Source organism: Coloeus monedula (assembly GCF_965178545.1).
Source record: "Coloeus monedula genome assembly, chromosome: 3".
In the NCBI taxonomy this organism is placed as follows: Eukaryota; Metazoa; Chordata; class Aves; order Passeriformes; family Corvidae; genus Coloeus; species Coloeus monedula.
In genome coordinates, this window is record NC_138783.1 from 119,322,389 (window position 1) to 119,338,306 (window position 15,918).

General features: G+C 56.6%; 1 protein-coding gene across 1 annotated transcript; it reads right to left on the reverse strand.

Moving 5' to 3' along the window:
* Window positions 1–917: 917 nt before the first annotated feature.
* On the reverse strand, window positions 918–2,131 carry LOC309570898 (hemoglobin subunit rho; the record flags this gene model as incomplete). The annotated part of the gene is made up of 3 exons (XM_082277946.1): window positions 2,006–2,131; window positions 1,680–1,902; window positions 918–1,046 (listed from the first exon to the last, which is right to left on the reverse strand). Exons 1-3 carry the CDS (start codon window positions 2,095–2,097, stop codon window positions 918–920), a joined length of 444 nt encoding a protein of 147 aa, XP_082134072.1. The 5' UTR covers window positions 2,098–2,131.
* Between the last annotated feature and the right edge of the window lie 13,787 nt (window positions 2,132–15,918).

Consider the following 15,918-nt stretch of genomic DNA (forward strand, 5'->3'; position numbering starts at 1 on the left):
ACAGAATGATCAAGATATGGACACTGAGATGAAAAGTCCCAGCCACTGCACACCTCTGCCCCGGGTGCTGGTTTGGGACCCAGCTCTGGACACCCCAGCAGGCCTGGGGGTGCTGCTGGTGCACCCACCATCAGCTGCTTTGTGTGTGCTGGAAAATTCCAAGGCTTTGGACTGGAACAAGGTGTTGAGGATGGCTCACCTCCTGCAGTCCTGCTGAAATGCCCATTTGCTGGGTGAAAGGAGAAGCTGTGCTGCAGGGAAGCTGGATCCAGATTTTGGGCTTTTTTCCTAATTTTTTTCCCCCAGCCCTTCGGTGCTGCTGGCAGGGCTGGACCTTTGCCCACCCGGCTGTGCAGGATAGAGGGGTTAAGTGCAAATCCTTGCTTTATCATGGGAAAGGCAGAATATTTATTCATAAATCATGCAAAACAAGGGTTTCATCATCTTGGGACACCAACATGTCTCTCCTTGTTGCCTTTTAGGCTATTCCTGGAAAAGCATTGCTGAAACTGACATGCTTACATAGAATCCTTCTATTCCACTGAAAAATGTGCTTCCATTAAGCCAAAATGAGTAAAAAAAGCTCTAACCCATCCTGTCTGAAAGCTGCCCTCATCCCTCATCCCCTGCTCCTGGGATCTTACACATTTCAGATATCAAACTCTGATCAGGATGCACTAGTTTTCATTGCTGATGCAGAAAATGCTTTTGATCGGCTTCTTAAAAATACATCAGTAGCAAACTATAGAGGGGTAAACTTCTGCCTAATTAGTGAATCTCTGTAAAGTTATGTCCTTGCAAACATCCCAGGAGGAGAGGCCCAGGGCCCACAGGCAGACGCAGAGACACACAACACAAAGAATTCCAGAAAATGTGGTTTTTATTGCCTGTTACAGACACAGCCGCCTCCTGAGGCTTTAGTGGTACTTGTGGGCCAGGGCATGGGCCACCACCCCGACCAGCTTCTGCCATGCGGCCTGGCAGGCAGGGGTGAAGTCCTTGGTGAAGTGCGCGGCCAGGACGATGATCAGGATGTCACCCAGGAGCTGGAGAGGGGAAGGCAGGAGGGAAATCAGGTCAGCAGGGTGCTGGGCACCCCTTCGCCCTGCACAGCACCCCGGCACCAGAGGACCCCAGCTCCCAGTGGGTCCTGGGGCTGTGCCCCGGGGAAGGCCTGCCAGCTGGGTCCTCATGCAGGACAAGAGCCCTGTGCTGGCCGTGGGCACGAGCATCCACCTGCTCCATCTCTGCTTCCTCTCACGCCTTCCAGCCTCTGGACATTTTTCTGCCTTTTCTTTTTCTGCTGTGAAACCCCATACCTACTTCAGCTAAGGGTCAGTGTGAGGTCCACCTGCTACATCCCCAAAGCCAGGCTTAAACAGAGGCTGAAACAGAGGCCAGCATCCTGCTCCTTTGCTCCAGCCATGCCTGCACAAGCCCCCAGACTTTTACAGAATCTCCCTATGTTTGTCACCAAATTTGTCCTTGCAGCCCAGAGCCTAGTATTACCCTGCATCATTAAATTCCCAACCTTCCCCTCACCCCCAGTTCCCACTCCAGTCAGCCATGTCCTGTTTGGTAACTAAAATACAAGTTATTTATGCCTGTTTGAGATCCCCCAGGCACTGAGGTGCTCTGAGGAAGGAAGGACAGAGGATCAAGCTCCAAGGACAACTCACCCTGAAGTTCTCGGGGTCCACGTGCAGCTTGTCGCAGTGCAGCTCAGACAGCTTGGAGTAGGTGCCCTTGATGTTGTCCAGGTTCTTGATGGCTTCCCCGAAGGAGGTGAGCACCTTCTTGCCGTGGGCACGCACCTTGGGGTTGCCGATGATGGCCGTGGGGCTGGACAGGTTCCCGAAGTTAGAGAAGAACCTCTGGGTCCAGGGGTAGACGATCAGCAGCCTGGGGAGAGACACAACAGAAGCACAGCCGCGTGAAGGCTCCCGTGGCTGCAGAGTTTCCCTGTCCAGCTGCAGCCGGGCAGGTTCCCGGCAGCTGGGCCTACCTGGCCAGGGCCTCGGCGCCGCATTCCTCCACGCTGACCTTGCCCCAGACGCTGGCAATGAGCTGCTTCTCCTCGGCTGACCAGTGCACCATGGTGGCGGCGGCTGGGCTGGGCTGCAGGAGGACACAGACCCCGTAGCTGAGCCCAGGCCCCGCCGGGGCTTTTATCCCCTGCCCGCAGCCCCTCCCCGGGCCCTGCAGCGGGGCCATTGGCTGGCACAGGCGGGGGTCCCCAGCGGGCGGTCAGGCTGTCCGTGCAGTGGTCACTCTGCAGTGAGGTGTGGAAAGCCCTGTGAGTCGCTTAACAGGCTGGCTCAGGACACAGGACCCTCTTATCTCCCTCTCCTTCACCCCTGGCTCTCTGTTCACCACAGGCATGGACATTCCACCCATCCCTGCAGCAGGCACAGACCCCTCAGAGAGGTCCTTTAGAATCATGGAATTGCCTGGGTTGGAAAGGACTTTAAAGGTCCTCTTGTTCCACCCCCTGCCATGGACAGGGGATCTTCCACTAGACCAGGTTGCTCCAAGCCCTGTCCAGCCTGGCCTTGGACACTTGCAGGGATGGTGTCAGGGAAGCAGAGGTCGCCTCCTCAGCTCCAGGTTTCCAGGAATACCTGTGTGGGATGAAAGGGTGGGCTGCAGCTGTGAACAGGCTCCTCTGCTCTTTCCATGTGTGTCCAGAGTGAGCCCCTCAGTGGTGTCTCCCTGCTGAGAAAAGTCTTGCACAAGGCCAGCAGGACCCTGCCATGTCAAAGCCATTTCCACCATCCAACAGCCATTTCCACCAGGGTGAGGTCTGGCTAAAGGCTTATGTTGGACTCTGGCTGTCACCTGCACAGGTGTTTTCCTGGTTTCCAGGCCTCGAGTGAAGCTGTGCTCCCATGCTCAGAAAGGCAAAGCCAGGATGCTTGAGGTGTCAGGCATCCAGACAAAACCACGGACACTGGAATCATTGCAGGCCAGGTTGGACAGGACTTGGAGCCACCTGGTCCAGTAGAAGGTGTCCCTGCCCTCAGCAGGGAGCTGGAACTGGGTGATCTTCATGGTCTCTTCCAACCCAAACCATTCCATGATTCTTTGCATCTGTGACTTTGGGTCTGTGTGTGGGCAGTTTAGGAAGTCTCATCCAGACCTCTGAGATACTCCAATTACAGACTGATATTGGTCCATTGATCTGAGAAGGCTGGAGAGGGACTTTTTACATGGGCAGGCAGAAACAGGACCCAGGGAATGGCTTCCCAGTGCCAGAGGGCAGGGCTGGATGGGAGATTGGGCAGGAATTGTTCCCTGGGAGGGTGGGCAGGCCCTGGCACAGGGTGTCCAGAGCAGCTGGGGCTGCCCCTGGATCCCTGGCAGTGCCCAAGGCCAGGCTGGACATTGGGGCTTGGAGCAGCCTGGCACAGTGGGAGGTGTCCCTGCCATGGCAGGGGTGGCACTGGGTGGGCTTTGAGGTCCCTCCAACCCAAACCAGTCTGGGATCCTGTGATCTCACTGGAGACACAGTGGCACAAGCCCATCACTGTGATCCCGTTGGGGGAGTCACGTCTGTAGTCACATTTTAGTTCCTCAGCACAGGGTTTGATGAGACATTATTAATTTTTCCCATTTCTGGATGGTGGGAGAGGCCCAGGCCCTCTCAGCAGCCCCAGGCAGGCTCTGATAGCCCGGGGAGTGGGGCTGTGTGGAGCAGATAAAGGTATCGTCAGGTGCCCAGCACTGGCTGAGCTCCTCACCTACAGAGCAGGGACACGACACACCCTGGCTTCTAAAGAGATCTGAAGACTCCAGAAGTTGTCCAAATTCATCAAACAGACCTACAAAGAGTGGAATGGAATACATGCAGCCCTAAATTCCCAAGCAGACATTCCCACCACGTGAGGCCAGCAGCGCTGGCTGGCAGCTGCTCGCCCAGCTGGGGATGACAATAAATGGCCTTGGTGGCCTCTGCATTTATTACTTCTCTGCAGCCTGAATTCCCTGGCATTGAAATTAAAACCCAGGCTGCATCTGGGGCTGTTCTTAGCCTTGTCTCTGATAGAAGATTCATTTTCAGCTCTGCAAGGCTGAACTTTGAAAGGGAAAAGATAATGATGCTTTTCTGCTGCATCTGAACCAGCAGCAGGGAAAAGCTCAGGGAAGGGCAGCAGGAGGGTGAACCTGGGACAGGCAGGACAACATCAAACACAGAGGCTGGAGAAGAGTGTTAACTGCAGCATTAATATTATTTTTAAAATGTGGTTAATAAATGTTGGGTTTCTGGATCCTGTGGAAAACAGGCAGAGACGTGGCTTGTGGTGAGAAGCCTGCAGGCCTGGCCCCACGCTGTGACCCATCAGGGTCTGGTTTTACTGGTGTGGGAGCAGGGTGACTTTTCATGGGATGGTTAATGATGGCCATAAAGAGCTGAGGGGGGAAGGAGGAAGGCAGAGGAAACAGGAGGAAGAGAGGCTGAAGTAATTTTTGTTCACGGAGGCCCATTCCATGCTGCTCTCCTGTATTGATCCCTTTAATGCTTTATCCCCACAGCGGCTCTTTAACCTCTAAGTCCCTTCAGATGGGCACAGTAGAAAAGGGATAACAGCAGGTGAATCAGCCACTTAATCGGATTAGGGTCTTGTGGCCTCTGCATGGGGAGAGTCTGTCATGGCAATGGCCTTTTGCAGCCACTCTGGGCTGTAAATTTCTGTATCAGCTCCAGCTAATCCACTGGCCCATTTGGCTGTGGCCAGGCTGGGACTGGTGCCTTGGACTGGCCTGGAGGCCAGAGCTAATTTCCCACCACCCCACTGCTACTGCAGATACCCAGCAAGGGGTGGCTTCAGAATGGTGCCCGGGACAACAGGGATATCAGGAAGCCCTGGAAAAACTGGAGAGGGACTGGGGATAAGGGCTGCAGAGGGCTGGACACAGGGAATGGCTTCCCAGTGCCAGAGGGCAGGGCTGGATGGGAGATTGGGCAGGAATTGTTCCCTGGCAGGGTGGGCAGGCCCTGGCACAGGGTGCCCAGAGCAGCTGGGGCTGCCCCTGGATCCCTGGCAGTGCCCAAGGCCAGGCTGGACATTGGGGCTTGGAGCAGCCTGGGACAGTGGAAGGTGTCCCTGCCATGGCAGGGGTGGCACTGGATGGGCTCTGAGGTCCCCTCCCAACTCAAACTGTTCTGGGATTCTAGGTTGCCCCAAATTCAGGAGCAGAGCAAAGACAGATGCTCCAAGACTTTAGGGAAAGGGGCAGAGCAGCTGCTCTAAACCCATTCAGGTTGTGGCCAATGATGAATCCAGGGAAATGCAGCAACAAGTGTGTCTGAATCACCACAATTTGTACAACTTTGCCTGGCTGGGACTTGTTGTTGCCTGAACATGGAAGAAAAGAATTTCTGGAAATGCAGGTTTTTTTCCTTTGAAGGGACAGGGATACTGGGAGACAACAGAGACAGCAGAGGTGTGGGGGCTCCACAGTGGAGGTTGGAATTTCAGAGAAGGGAGCTGGATGTCATCCCCACAAGGAGAGTTGTCTCCTGCAGCCCCAGGCACTCTGCTCTCAGCACAAACACATTCCCATTTGTTTCCCTGCTGTAACAATAAGGGAAAATGCAGTGGGGGTTAAATTAACTCCTCTCTGCCCCTAACAAAGTTCTCTCATTTTGGGATGCAGATTTAACCCTTGGTATCTTTTAGGTCTGACTCCCAGAGGTGTGGAGCACTCCTTGATCTGACTGCTCCAGCCTGACCTTCATGCCATGTAATCATAGAAACATGGAATACCCTGAGTTGGAAGGGACAGAATCCCAGGATCCCTGAGGCTGGAAAAGCCCTCCCAGCCCAGCCAGGCCCAGCTGTGCCCCATGCCCACCTTGTCCCCAGCCCAGAGCACTGAGTGCCACCTCCAGCCCTTCCTGGGACACCTCCAGGCATGGGCACTCCAAACCTCCCTGGGCAGCCCCTGCCAAGGCCTGAGCTCCCTTTCCATGGGGAAATTCCTCCTGAAAAAGGACCTACAAGGACTATTGTGTCCAGCTTCTGGCCCTGCACAGGACCACCCCTAGAATCCCAACATGTGCCTCACTTTTCACACAAACATGTTTTAACCAGAACCTTTCACTGTATTGCTTTAATTTTATCGGAAATCTCCCGGGTCTGGAATGTGGGTCCCAGGTGACAGTGCTGGGGCTTGGGACTGGATGCAGCAGAAATACACCAAGAACCTCCTGGGCACAGCAGGAGACCTGCCCTGCCCCTGTGGGTCCATCCCTGTCCCTGTGCCCCTGCAAAGGGACCCACTCCAGTGCCACAGGCTCTGGGGTCCGGGGCTGAGTGTGGAGGAGGGATGAGAGGCACAAGGTGAGGCATAAGGGCCAGGATGTCTGGGGAAAGCTAAATTTTACGGAAGCAGTTCTGAATTATCCCTCACCACAAGAACTCAGGCAAAACCATCCAGAAATGGGGAAAAGCAGGATTTTTATTCCAGGCAAGCTGCCTGCAGGACATGCTCACTTAGAGCAGAGGTTTTCCTCGATGGTTTGCTCTCCCCCCTGCCCTTGCTGGGATTCCATCTCTCAGCACAGGAGGGACTTAGGCTGTGGCTGCCACCGGACCCTCAGCCCTGGGCTGGAGGGGACACTGGAGTGGGACAGCTCGACGGAGGGACACGGTCGGCGGGGGTAGGAAGGGAGGGCAAGGACGATGGGGCTGAGGGGTTTTCCACTGAGCCCAGCCCAGTGCCCGCTGTGGAGCTGTCCTGGCCCCACTCGGGCTGGTGTCACACCCCCGGCACACACCGAGCTATCAGCCTGGCCGTGCCCAGCTCCCCCCTATCGCTCGCGGCAGCCCCGACCCCTCCCCAGAGCCCCTCCCCAGAACCCCTCCCCAGAGCCCCTCGCTGCAGCCCGAGATAAGGCCGGGCCGGGTGGCACAGGCTGTGTGCTGTGGGGGCCAGAGGGATGGGGAGGTCACTGCAGGGGCTGGGGTCTGGCTGCGCTGGCACGGGACGGACGGATGGACAGATCCCCATCCACACATCAGTCACACCAGTGGGCAGTTCTGCTGTGGAATCGTGGAATCCCAGTTTGGGTTGGAAGAGACCTCAGAACTCCCCCAGTGCCACCCCTGCCATGGCAGGGACACCTCCCACTGTCCCAGGCTGCTCCAAGCCCCAATGTCCAGCCTGGCCTTGGGCACTGCCAGGGATCCAGGGGCAGCCCCAGCTGCTCTGGGCACCCTGTGCCAGGGCCTGCCCACCCTGCCAGGGAACAATTCCTGCCCAATCTCCCATCCAGCCCTGCCCTCTGGCACTGGGAAGCCATTCCCTGGCTCCTGGCCCTCCATGCCTTGTCCCCAGTCCCTCTGCAGCTCTCCTGGAGCCCCTTTAGGCCCTGGAAGTGACTCTGAGCTCTCCCTGGAGCCTTCTTTTCTCTGTCCATGGGGCACACTGGGTTTTCCTCTCATTTTTCTCTCAGAGCAGGTGAGAGCTGTGACAGGATGGGGGCTCAGGGTCTCCTCCATCCCTGCCTGGTGCCCACAGGCAGCATTCACACCAGGACAAAATGCGTACCAACACACGGACCAGAAGGATGGCAGTGGACTCTCCTCAGCGAGCCCTTCCCTCTGCCCCTGTAGCCATGAGGCTGCTCTCCCCCTCCCCAGAGCTCCCCTCCCCTGTGGCCTCTGAGGGAGCTTGGGGTTCCGTGGACAGACTGAGCTGAGTGGTGCTGCAGGGAAAGCACCTGAACGATGCTTGGTTGTGCCTGTGCTGGCAGCAGAGAGGGGAGAGCAGGTAAGGGAGCAGGTAACCCTCACCCAGGTAAACCCCAGGCACCTCGGAGTAAGGGCCTGGCTCTCCCTCAGCAAGGCTCCAGCATCCTTTCTCCCAGGCCAGGTGTCTTGGGGTGACCTTATGATGTGTATCCCATATCACTGCCCTATGCCCAGAAATTAATTCTTGTGACTTTCTATGCCTTTAAACTGAGCCTGAGAGGGTGAAGGCAAAACTGAGCAAAAGTTTTTCAAAGCAGTTTGCAGCTTGTCCAAGGTCACACAGAGATAGCGACATTTTTTTTCCCCTCAGCTGCTGCAGGGGAGTGAGGAGGCACCTGGCTTGCTGCTTTCCGGTCAGATTATGGCCAGTTGTTCAGCTTCTTTTTCTCCAGAGAGAGACTGAGAGTTGAACTTTTTTTACTTCCCTGGAATTTCAGAGTTTCTCTCTTTTCTGCTGGACTGTTTCAATATCAGAGCACATCGGGAGGACTTTCCACCGGGCACAGAGGGCCTGGCTCTGGGCCAAGCCCCAGCTCCAAGGAGACCAAAGGGAGGACTCTGACACTTTCCCAGGTTTTTTCTCCACAGCGAGAGATTTTATTATTTAGCATTATTATCCTTTTCCCTTGTGTTTGTTAAATAAATAGTTTTTATCTCCTTCACTTTCCTTCGAGGAAAATTTATTTTTCCCAAACCTGGTGGGGGAGGGGTGGTTGTGACCTGCCTTCTCTCTGAGGATATATTTCTAAATTTGGCCAAACCAGCACACCAGGTTAGCTCCCAGAGACATCACCAGTCCTCCCAGCACTGCACCTGCCACTGGCTGAGCTGGCCCTGCCTGTCACTGCTTTGCAGGAGGTTCCCTTAATCACAGACCACCACAAAAAATCCCAGCGTTGTCTGGGATCCACGAGAGCTGTCCCAGAGCTCACAGTCCTGGGGCCCTTGCTAACCAAAGGTTTTCTGTGTGCGAGGATGGCTCCAGGGGCATCAAGAGCTTTGCTGAGCTCAGGCAAGGACTTTCCTCCTCCTGCTCATGGCATGGGACCAGCTGGGTCAGGAACATGTCTTATGGGTCCTGTTCTGCCTTTACAGCCTTTACAGCTGGCAGGGGATAGAGCCAGACCTGTTCCTGTGTTGGGACTGGTTTTGGGAGGGCAGACCTGACCTGACTCCAGACCTGACCCAACCTGGCAGCTGCCACTTACTCTAGTAGCAAAAGTGGCTCTGAAAATGGGGTGGAACCTGAGGAGATCCCTCTGCAGAGGCTGAGGGGCTGTTTGGGGGCTGGAGAGAAGCCCCCCCTGCCCCGAGTGAGGCACTGAACCTGGTCCTTGGGGCAGCCCTTGTCAGAGCCTCTCCCACTGCCTGGACAGAGACCATGGGGCTCATCCCAGCACCTCCACGGTCCCAGGGCTTGTGGATGAATCAGGGACTGGCCTGAAGTTCGTCACTCATTGTGCTCAGCTCTGCCCAGCACTGAGCACTGGGCAGAACCAGGGCGTCCTAAACAACAGCTTCTCTGCTGGGCTGAGCTGGGATGGGGTCAGGGCACATCCCACAGACCCTGTTACACCCCAGCCCAGGGCACACTTGGGTTTGAGGCTGCTTTTCACACACCCAGGCAGAAAGGGAGCTCTGAGACCAGGCTCAGGGTCAGGACCAGGGTCAGGCTCAGGTTTAGGGTTAGGGTCAGGGTCAGGACCAGGGTCGGGGCCAGGATTAGGGTCAAGGCGAGGGGTCTCACTCCCATGCCCAGGAATCAAGCCCATTCTCTGCAGTTTATGGGATGTTTGTGGGCTCTCCCATCACACACTGGTGGGATGAGTTTGCACAGGCTCAGGGTGCTGAGTCACGGTGCCGGCCCCAGCCTGGCCATGGTCAGGGGCTGCCTGGGGGTGATAACTGGGATGGCACAAACAGGAGCCTTATGGGCAGTGATAAGGCAGCTCCTGGCCCCAGGGCAGGGTCCCCTTTCCGCTGAGTCAGACTCTGACACAGCAGAAAATATTTGCTGAGCCAGAGTGGCAGCCAGGGGAAAACAGCCACCTTTTAAAATTTATTATTTATTTGTCTTAGCAGAACCAGGAGGGCGGCTCTGGACTACCCAGCACGGGCTGCTCACTCTGTGCCAGTGAGGGGCTCAGGATCCCCCTGGGTCTGTGGGGCAGAGCCCATGGCAGGCTCAGGAGATGCCCATTCCCAAAGGGACGGTGGGACACGTCCTGATAGCCAGCCCCTCTTCTCCATCCTTCCTTCTGCTGCCCTGTTGCAAGTCTGGGGGGTAGGGTGTGTGGAATGTGCCAGCTGCTATCCAAACCTTTCCTGTTTCCACAGGAGAGGGAATTTCACACCTTGTCCTCCTCCCAGAGAACAGCTCCCAGGGGATCCTTTCTCCCTGGCTCCCCTGCTCCCCCCGTGCTGGCCACGGGCAGAGCTCCCTGTGGGGAAACTGAGGCACAAAGCAGAGTGGCTGCTCTCCAGAAATGCCATGAAGTGCTCATGGCAGGGGCAGATCCCCTTCAGGAAAGGGACATGTTTGCTGTCCCATGTCCTGCTCCTACCCAGGGGTACAGCAAGATAAACTCTTCCTCAGAATCAATTGAATTCCTTAGCATCTTTAGAATTCTATAATTAGAATCTTAGAATCATGGAATCCCAGACTGGGTTGGGTTGGAAGGGACCTTAAAGCTCATCCATTTCTATCCCCTGCCAAGGTAGACCAGGTTGCTCCAAGCCCCAGTGTCCAACCTGGCCTTAGCCAGGCTTTTACCCGCATTCCGACTGGGTGAGGATGCCCAGCCAGCTTGGGAGTGAGGGTGCAGTGTCTTGACCAACCCAGCCCGAGGCCAGGGAGGTGGGTGCTGAGCCGGGTGTGCTCCAGGCAAGCTCCTCCTGTGCTCCCAACCTGGCCTCTTCCACTGGGATTGAGGAGCTTTTGGGTCAGTGTGGCTTAGGGCGGTCCCCAGCACCGAAGGGATTGTGTGGGCAAGCGCGAAGCCCTCCAGACAGAGCTCCGTGCATTGTAAGGCACAAAATTCACCCAGGATCTCCTCTGACCCCAGGAGCTCGTGTTTTTCACAAGTGCCTTCCAAACAGGCCCTGGGGGAGGCTCTGACGGCACCAGCGCTGCCCCAGGAGTGCCTTCTCCTTTCTGTTTGCAATGGGGCAACTTCCTGGGCAGCCTCTGTGCTGGTTCATGCACGGGGGACCACAGAACTTTGGGGGATGCAAAAGGACCCACAGACCCTCGGGGTGAGGCAAAAGGACCGACAGACATTTTTTGTTGATGCAAACAGTAGCAAATCCACTTTTTTCAGGCAGGGAAACTGAGGCATGGATTAAAGAGGGGGGAAGAAAAGCAAGAGGGACTGGGGCAGACTGGGTTTGTTCTGCTGGGGACCCCCACCTGCCGTGAGACCCCACTGTTCCTGTGAGCTGGGGCAGTGGCACCAGACCCACCACTGCAGCCCCCTCACCCCCTGTGGCCCCGGGGCCAGCCGGGGGTTCCAGCTCCCTCCCGTCTCAGCAAAACCCCATGGCCAGGCCAGGCCAGGGCCACAGGGGAAACTGAGGCACGGTCAGTCCTCGAGAATGGGGCAGGTGCTCCCTCCAGACCATGATCCCATCAGTGACTGGGATTTCCAGGAGAAGTGCTGGGATTTAGCTGCTCCAAGCGCATCCCTAGCCTTGGATGTGGGTTTTCCAGCCAGGCAGGGTTTGGCGCTGAGCTCTGCTAGTCTGGGATTTATCCAAAACCGCCCTCAGAGGTAAAGGCTTGGCTGGGGTCCTGGTGTGATGAGAGGCAGAGGGAGCAGAGCAGAGCTGGAGATGAGCTGCCCCTGCAGTACAAGGCTCACTTTACCCCACTCAGTTCCAGACATGGCCCAAACACGAGGCTGGAACCACAAGGCAGCTGCTCCCCGGGGCTTTGCACTCACATTTGCCAGGTGTGGGAGCACCTGCACCCTCTCCCCAAAAATCCCTGCCCCCAGATTTCCTTATCCTGCACTGTCCCAGCCCCGCTGCTCTGGGAACCTCCTCCCTGCCCCATTCAGACCATCTCTGCCACCAAACCCAGTTAATGGCTCTGTGATTCTGTGATTGTGCCCACTGGCCCCAGCCTCGCTCTGCCTGTTCCAGCAGTGACGCTGCCCTGCCCCAGCCTGCGCTGCGGGGGAAACTGGAGAGCCGCTGGTTTGTGGCACAAAGGGTGGCTGAGATAAGGCACTTCCCCAGTTTCCCCTGCAGCATCCAGCACAGGCTGTGCAAAGCATGGGCAAGGCTCTCAAGGAAGAGATGGGGCACAGCAGAAGCTCAGGGCAATCAAAAATGACCTCTGACAGTTCCTGTCTCTCAGGATGGAGACTGAACTGGAGTTGTGCTGCTCTAAGTGGCCGTGTCAGATGCTGGTGCCTGAAGATGACTTCCTGCTCCTCCTGCTCTGTGGGATATGGGGAATGGCTGTTGAGAGCTTCTCGAGGATTAGAGAAACCCCCCACACGTTACCGTCAGCAGCTTTGCGCAGGCCCAGGTCAGTCCATGAACAGCTGGACTGACCGATGGCTGGGAGGAGACCAGAACCTGGAAAGCCCCAGTTCTGGAGCTGGAGAGTGGAGAAATGGGGCCCAGGGTCTGGGCATGGATCGGGACAGGCTTCTGGTCTGCCCTGGGGCTTGAGAGTCCCCCCAGTGAACCGAACCAAGTAGCAAGGGTCATGTCCTGTCCAGACCATCCACAGAGGAGGAACAGGGCTGGGGGTGCTGGTCATGCCCACGTGAGCACTGCTGGTGTGGGTGTGGGGACACTGCAGGCACAGCTCTCTTTGACCGTTCTTCTGCCACTTGGCACCGGGCCCCAGGAGTCCAAGCTGGTCGCTGGCCATCCAGGCTTGGTGCCGTGTATGTGAGGTGTTGGACGAGGGCCATCAGAGGTGAGGGGTCTGGGCCTGGCAGGGTCACCCTCCACATCTGGGCTGGTGTCCCAAACAGGAGCTGACAACGAGAGCAGCTCCTGGGTCTGCCGAGGGACCTTTATGGAACAGCCGCTTTTGGGCTCAGCCTGAAGTGCTGATTTCTCCTTAAACACAAGTTCTGTCCTCCTTGCTCTTGTCTCTGCTTCACCTGGAACGTTTTGCCTGGCTCAGGCTGCACCACCAGCCCGCTGGAAACAACTGCCATTCCAGAATTAGCAGGCACTAATTAGGCTGCTGGAGCTTCCAAAAGATGCTGCAGCTCAGCCTCCTCAACTGGCTCATTTAGACTTGGAATCACAGACAGGTTCGGGTTGGAAGGGACCTTAAAGACCATCTCATTCCAACCCCTGCACTGCCAATGCCATGTCCTCAAGTGCCACATCTCAGACAATCTCTGCCTAGGAGGTCCTGGCAGAGCCTTGCCCACAGGTGAGACCCCCTGTCCTCTCCCTCAGAGCTGTCCTCAGACCCCGTCCCTTGGGAAGGAGCTCTGGGACGCACTGTGGGTGGCAGAGACCTCCACAGGCTCAAAAAGGAGTGAGACAAATCCACAGCAGAGCCCTTGGATCCCCTAACAGCCTCTGGCTGAGGAGCCCCTGGGTCTTTGGCATTGAGGAGCAACACTGTGGGTTTTCCTTGTGCCCAGACCCTTCCCCCAGGACCGGCAGGTGGCCAGGCTGGGGCAAGCAGGGCCGGGCCGAGCTTCTGGAGCAACATCTCCCGTGTTGGTGCTCAGGAGACTCGGCTGAGCCTCTCTGCCTCAGCGTGAGCTCTCCCAGTGCAACTGGGAGCCCCGAGGGTAACTGGGGAGCCCGGGGGCACCCGCACGGCCAGAGCCAGGTGCCGTCCTGCCCCCTGAGAGGGAAGGTGTGGAGCCGGGATCCTGCAAATCCCCCTTCCCTTTGCCGGGACCTGCCCCAGCGCGGGCCGGGCCCCGCAGGCTGCGAGCGGCCAGCGCGGCTCGATGCTTCCCTCTGCCGGGGCTGCGGGCCGGAGGCGGGGGCGGAGGGGGGAGGTGGATGCGGATGGGGGATGCGGGATGCAGGTGCGGGATGCAGGTGCGGGATGCAGATGTGGGATGCAGGTGCGGGATTTGGGATGCAGATGTGGGATGCAGATGCAGGATGTGGGATGCAGATGCGGGATGTGGGATGCAGACGTGGGATGCAGGTGTGGAATGTGGAATGCAGATGTGGGATGCAGATGTGGGATGCAGATGCGGGATGCGGGAAGCAGACGTAGAGGCAGGAGCTGGGATGCAGAATCCAGAGGCAGGAGGCAGATGCGGGATGCAGGATGAAGAGGCAGGGGCGGGACGTGGACAATGCAGATGCAGGATGTGGATGTGTGGTGCAGGATGAAGGAGCTGGGATGCAGATCAGATGCAGGAGGGGCCATGTGGATGTGGGATGCTCCAGTCTCTGCTGCCCCATCACCCTGTGGCCTCAGCCTGCGGCGGGGCTCCCCAGGTAACCAGGGAGGGGAACCATCTCCCCTTTGGAGACCACGAATCCATGGAGTCACACAGGCTGCCCCATGGCCAGATGCACCTGGAGGCTCTTGGTGCCACATCAGGACCTTCATGGAAAGGTTGTTTCTTCTGTTCTTCTTCCTTTTGTCATATTCCTCCTTTTCCTGGAGCAGCGAGGCAGCCCAGAAGCCAAGTCCCCATAAGAGGGTTCTCCTGAGCAGCTTCTGCAGGGGAGCTTCACCCCAAGGCTTTTGCAGAGGAGCCTCAGTGAAGGCTCTGTCAGAGACAGGATCTGTGTGCCTCGGGGAGGCCGGGGGGTATAAATATCACCACCTCCCTGCCCCAAGCATAATGGAATCATTAAAGTTGCAAAAGATCTCCAAGATGGACAGAAACTATTTACAAGAGCCTGGAGTGCCAGGAGCCAGGGAATGGCTTCCCAGTGCCAGAGGGCAGGGCTGGATGGGAGATTGGGCAGGAATTGTTCCCTGGCAGGGTGGGCAGGCCCTGGCACAGGGTGCCCAGAGCAGCTGGGGCTGCCCCTGGATCCCTGGCAGTGCCCAAGGCCAGGCTGGACATTGGGGCTTGGAGCAGCCTGGGACAGTGGGAGGTGTCCCTGCCATGGCAGGGGTGGAAGAAGATGATCCTTAAGGTCACTTGCCACCCAAACCACTTCATGATTCTATGATTCCATGATTCTATGATTCCATGATTCTATGATTCCATGATTCTATGATTCCATGATTCTCTGATGTGCCTTTACATCTGTGCCTGGGAACCCCAGGCAGACCTATGGCAAACCCATCTCGTGGTGGGTCTCACAGCTGTCTATCCAATCTGTCTGAGATGATCCATCAGGCAGGAATCCCACCTCGAGGTGGGACCTCCCTCCCTTTTCAGCTCCTCTGCAGACCCACAGACCTGGTCCTTAAAGCTGCCAATCTCCGGGAGCTGCATTTGCTCTGCTGGTTAATCTTTAACTCTCCTTTGTGCCCACAAGAATAGCTGTTCTCACTGATAACCCCTGCCTGGTCCCTGTGATCCCTGTGGGCTCTGCTCCCTAATTAACTGATGGAAATTGCTGATATCTCTGGCACAATAGCCGTGGATATCCACCACTCTGCTACAGCATTTTAGACTTTACTGAGGTATTTATTCATTCTTTTTTTAGCAAAGAAAGCAGGCACAGCCTCATTCTCCATCAGACATTTCTGTAGGAGGGAAATCAATAGAGGAAATTATGTTTGGTTCAAATATTTATGCGGTGACGTCACTCAGAGTATGGGCATTTCTCCAAATTAACCACATTAGGTGTGCAATGCACAAAGCCACATCTGACCATAAAAATGGCATGCACAGAGTCATGGAAGCATGGAATGGTTTGGATTGGAAGGGACCTAAAGATCACAGAATCAGAGAATTGTAGAATAGAATCCCTGAGGCTGGAAAAGCCCTCCCAGCCCAGCCAGGCCCAGCTGTGCCCGATGCCCACCTTGTCCCCAGCCCAGAGCACTGAGTGCCACCTCCAGCCCTTCCTGGGACACCTCCAGGCATGGGCACTCCAAACCTCCCTGGGCAGCCCCTGCCAAGGCCTGAGCTCCCTTTCCATGGGGAAATTCCTGCTGCTGTCCACCCTGAGCCTGCCCTGGCCCAGCCTGAGGCTCTGATCATCATGAGAATTCACAACTCTCCGGCGGAATTTTATCGTCCAGGTC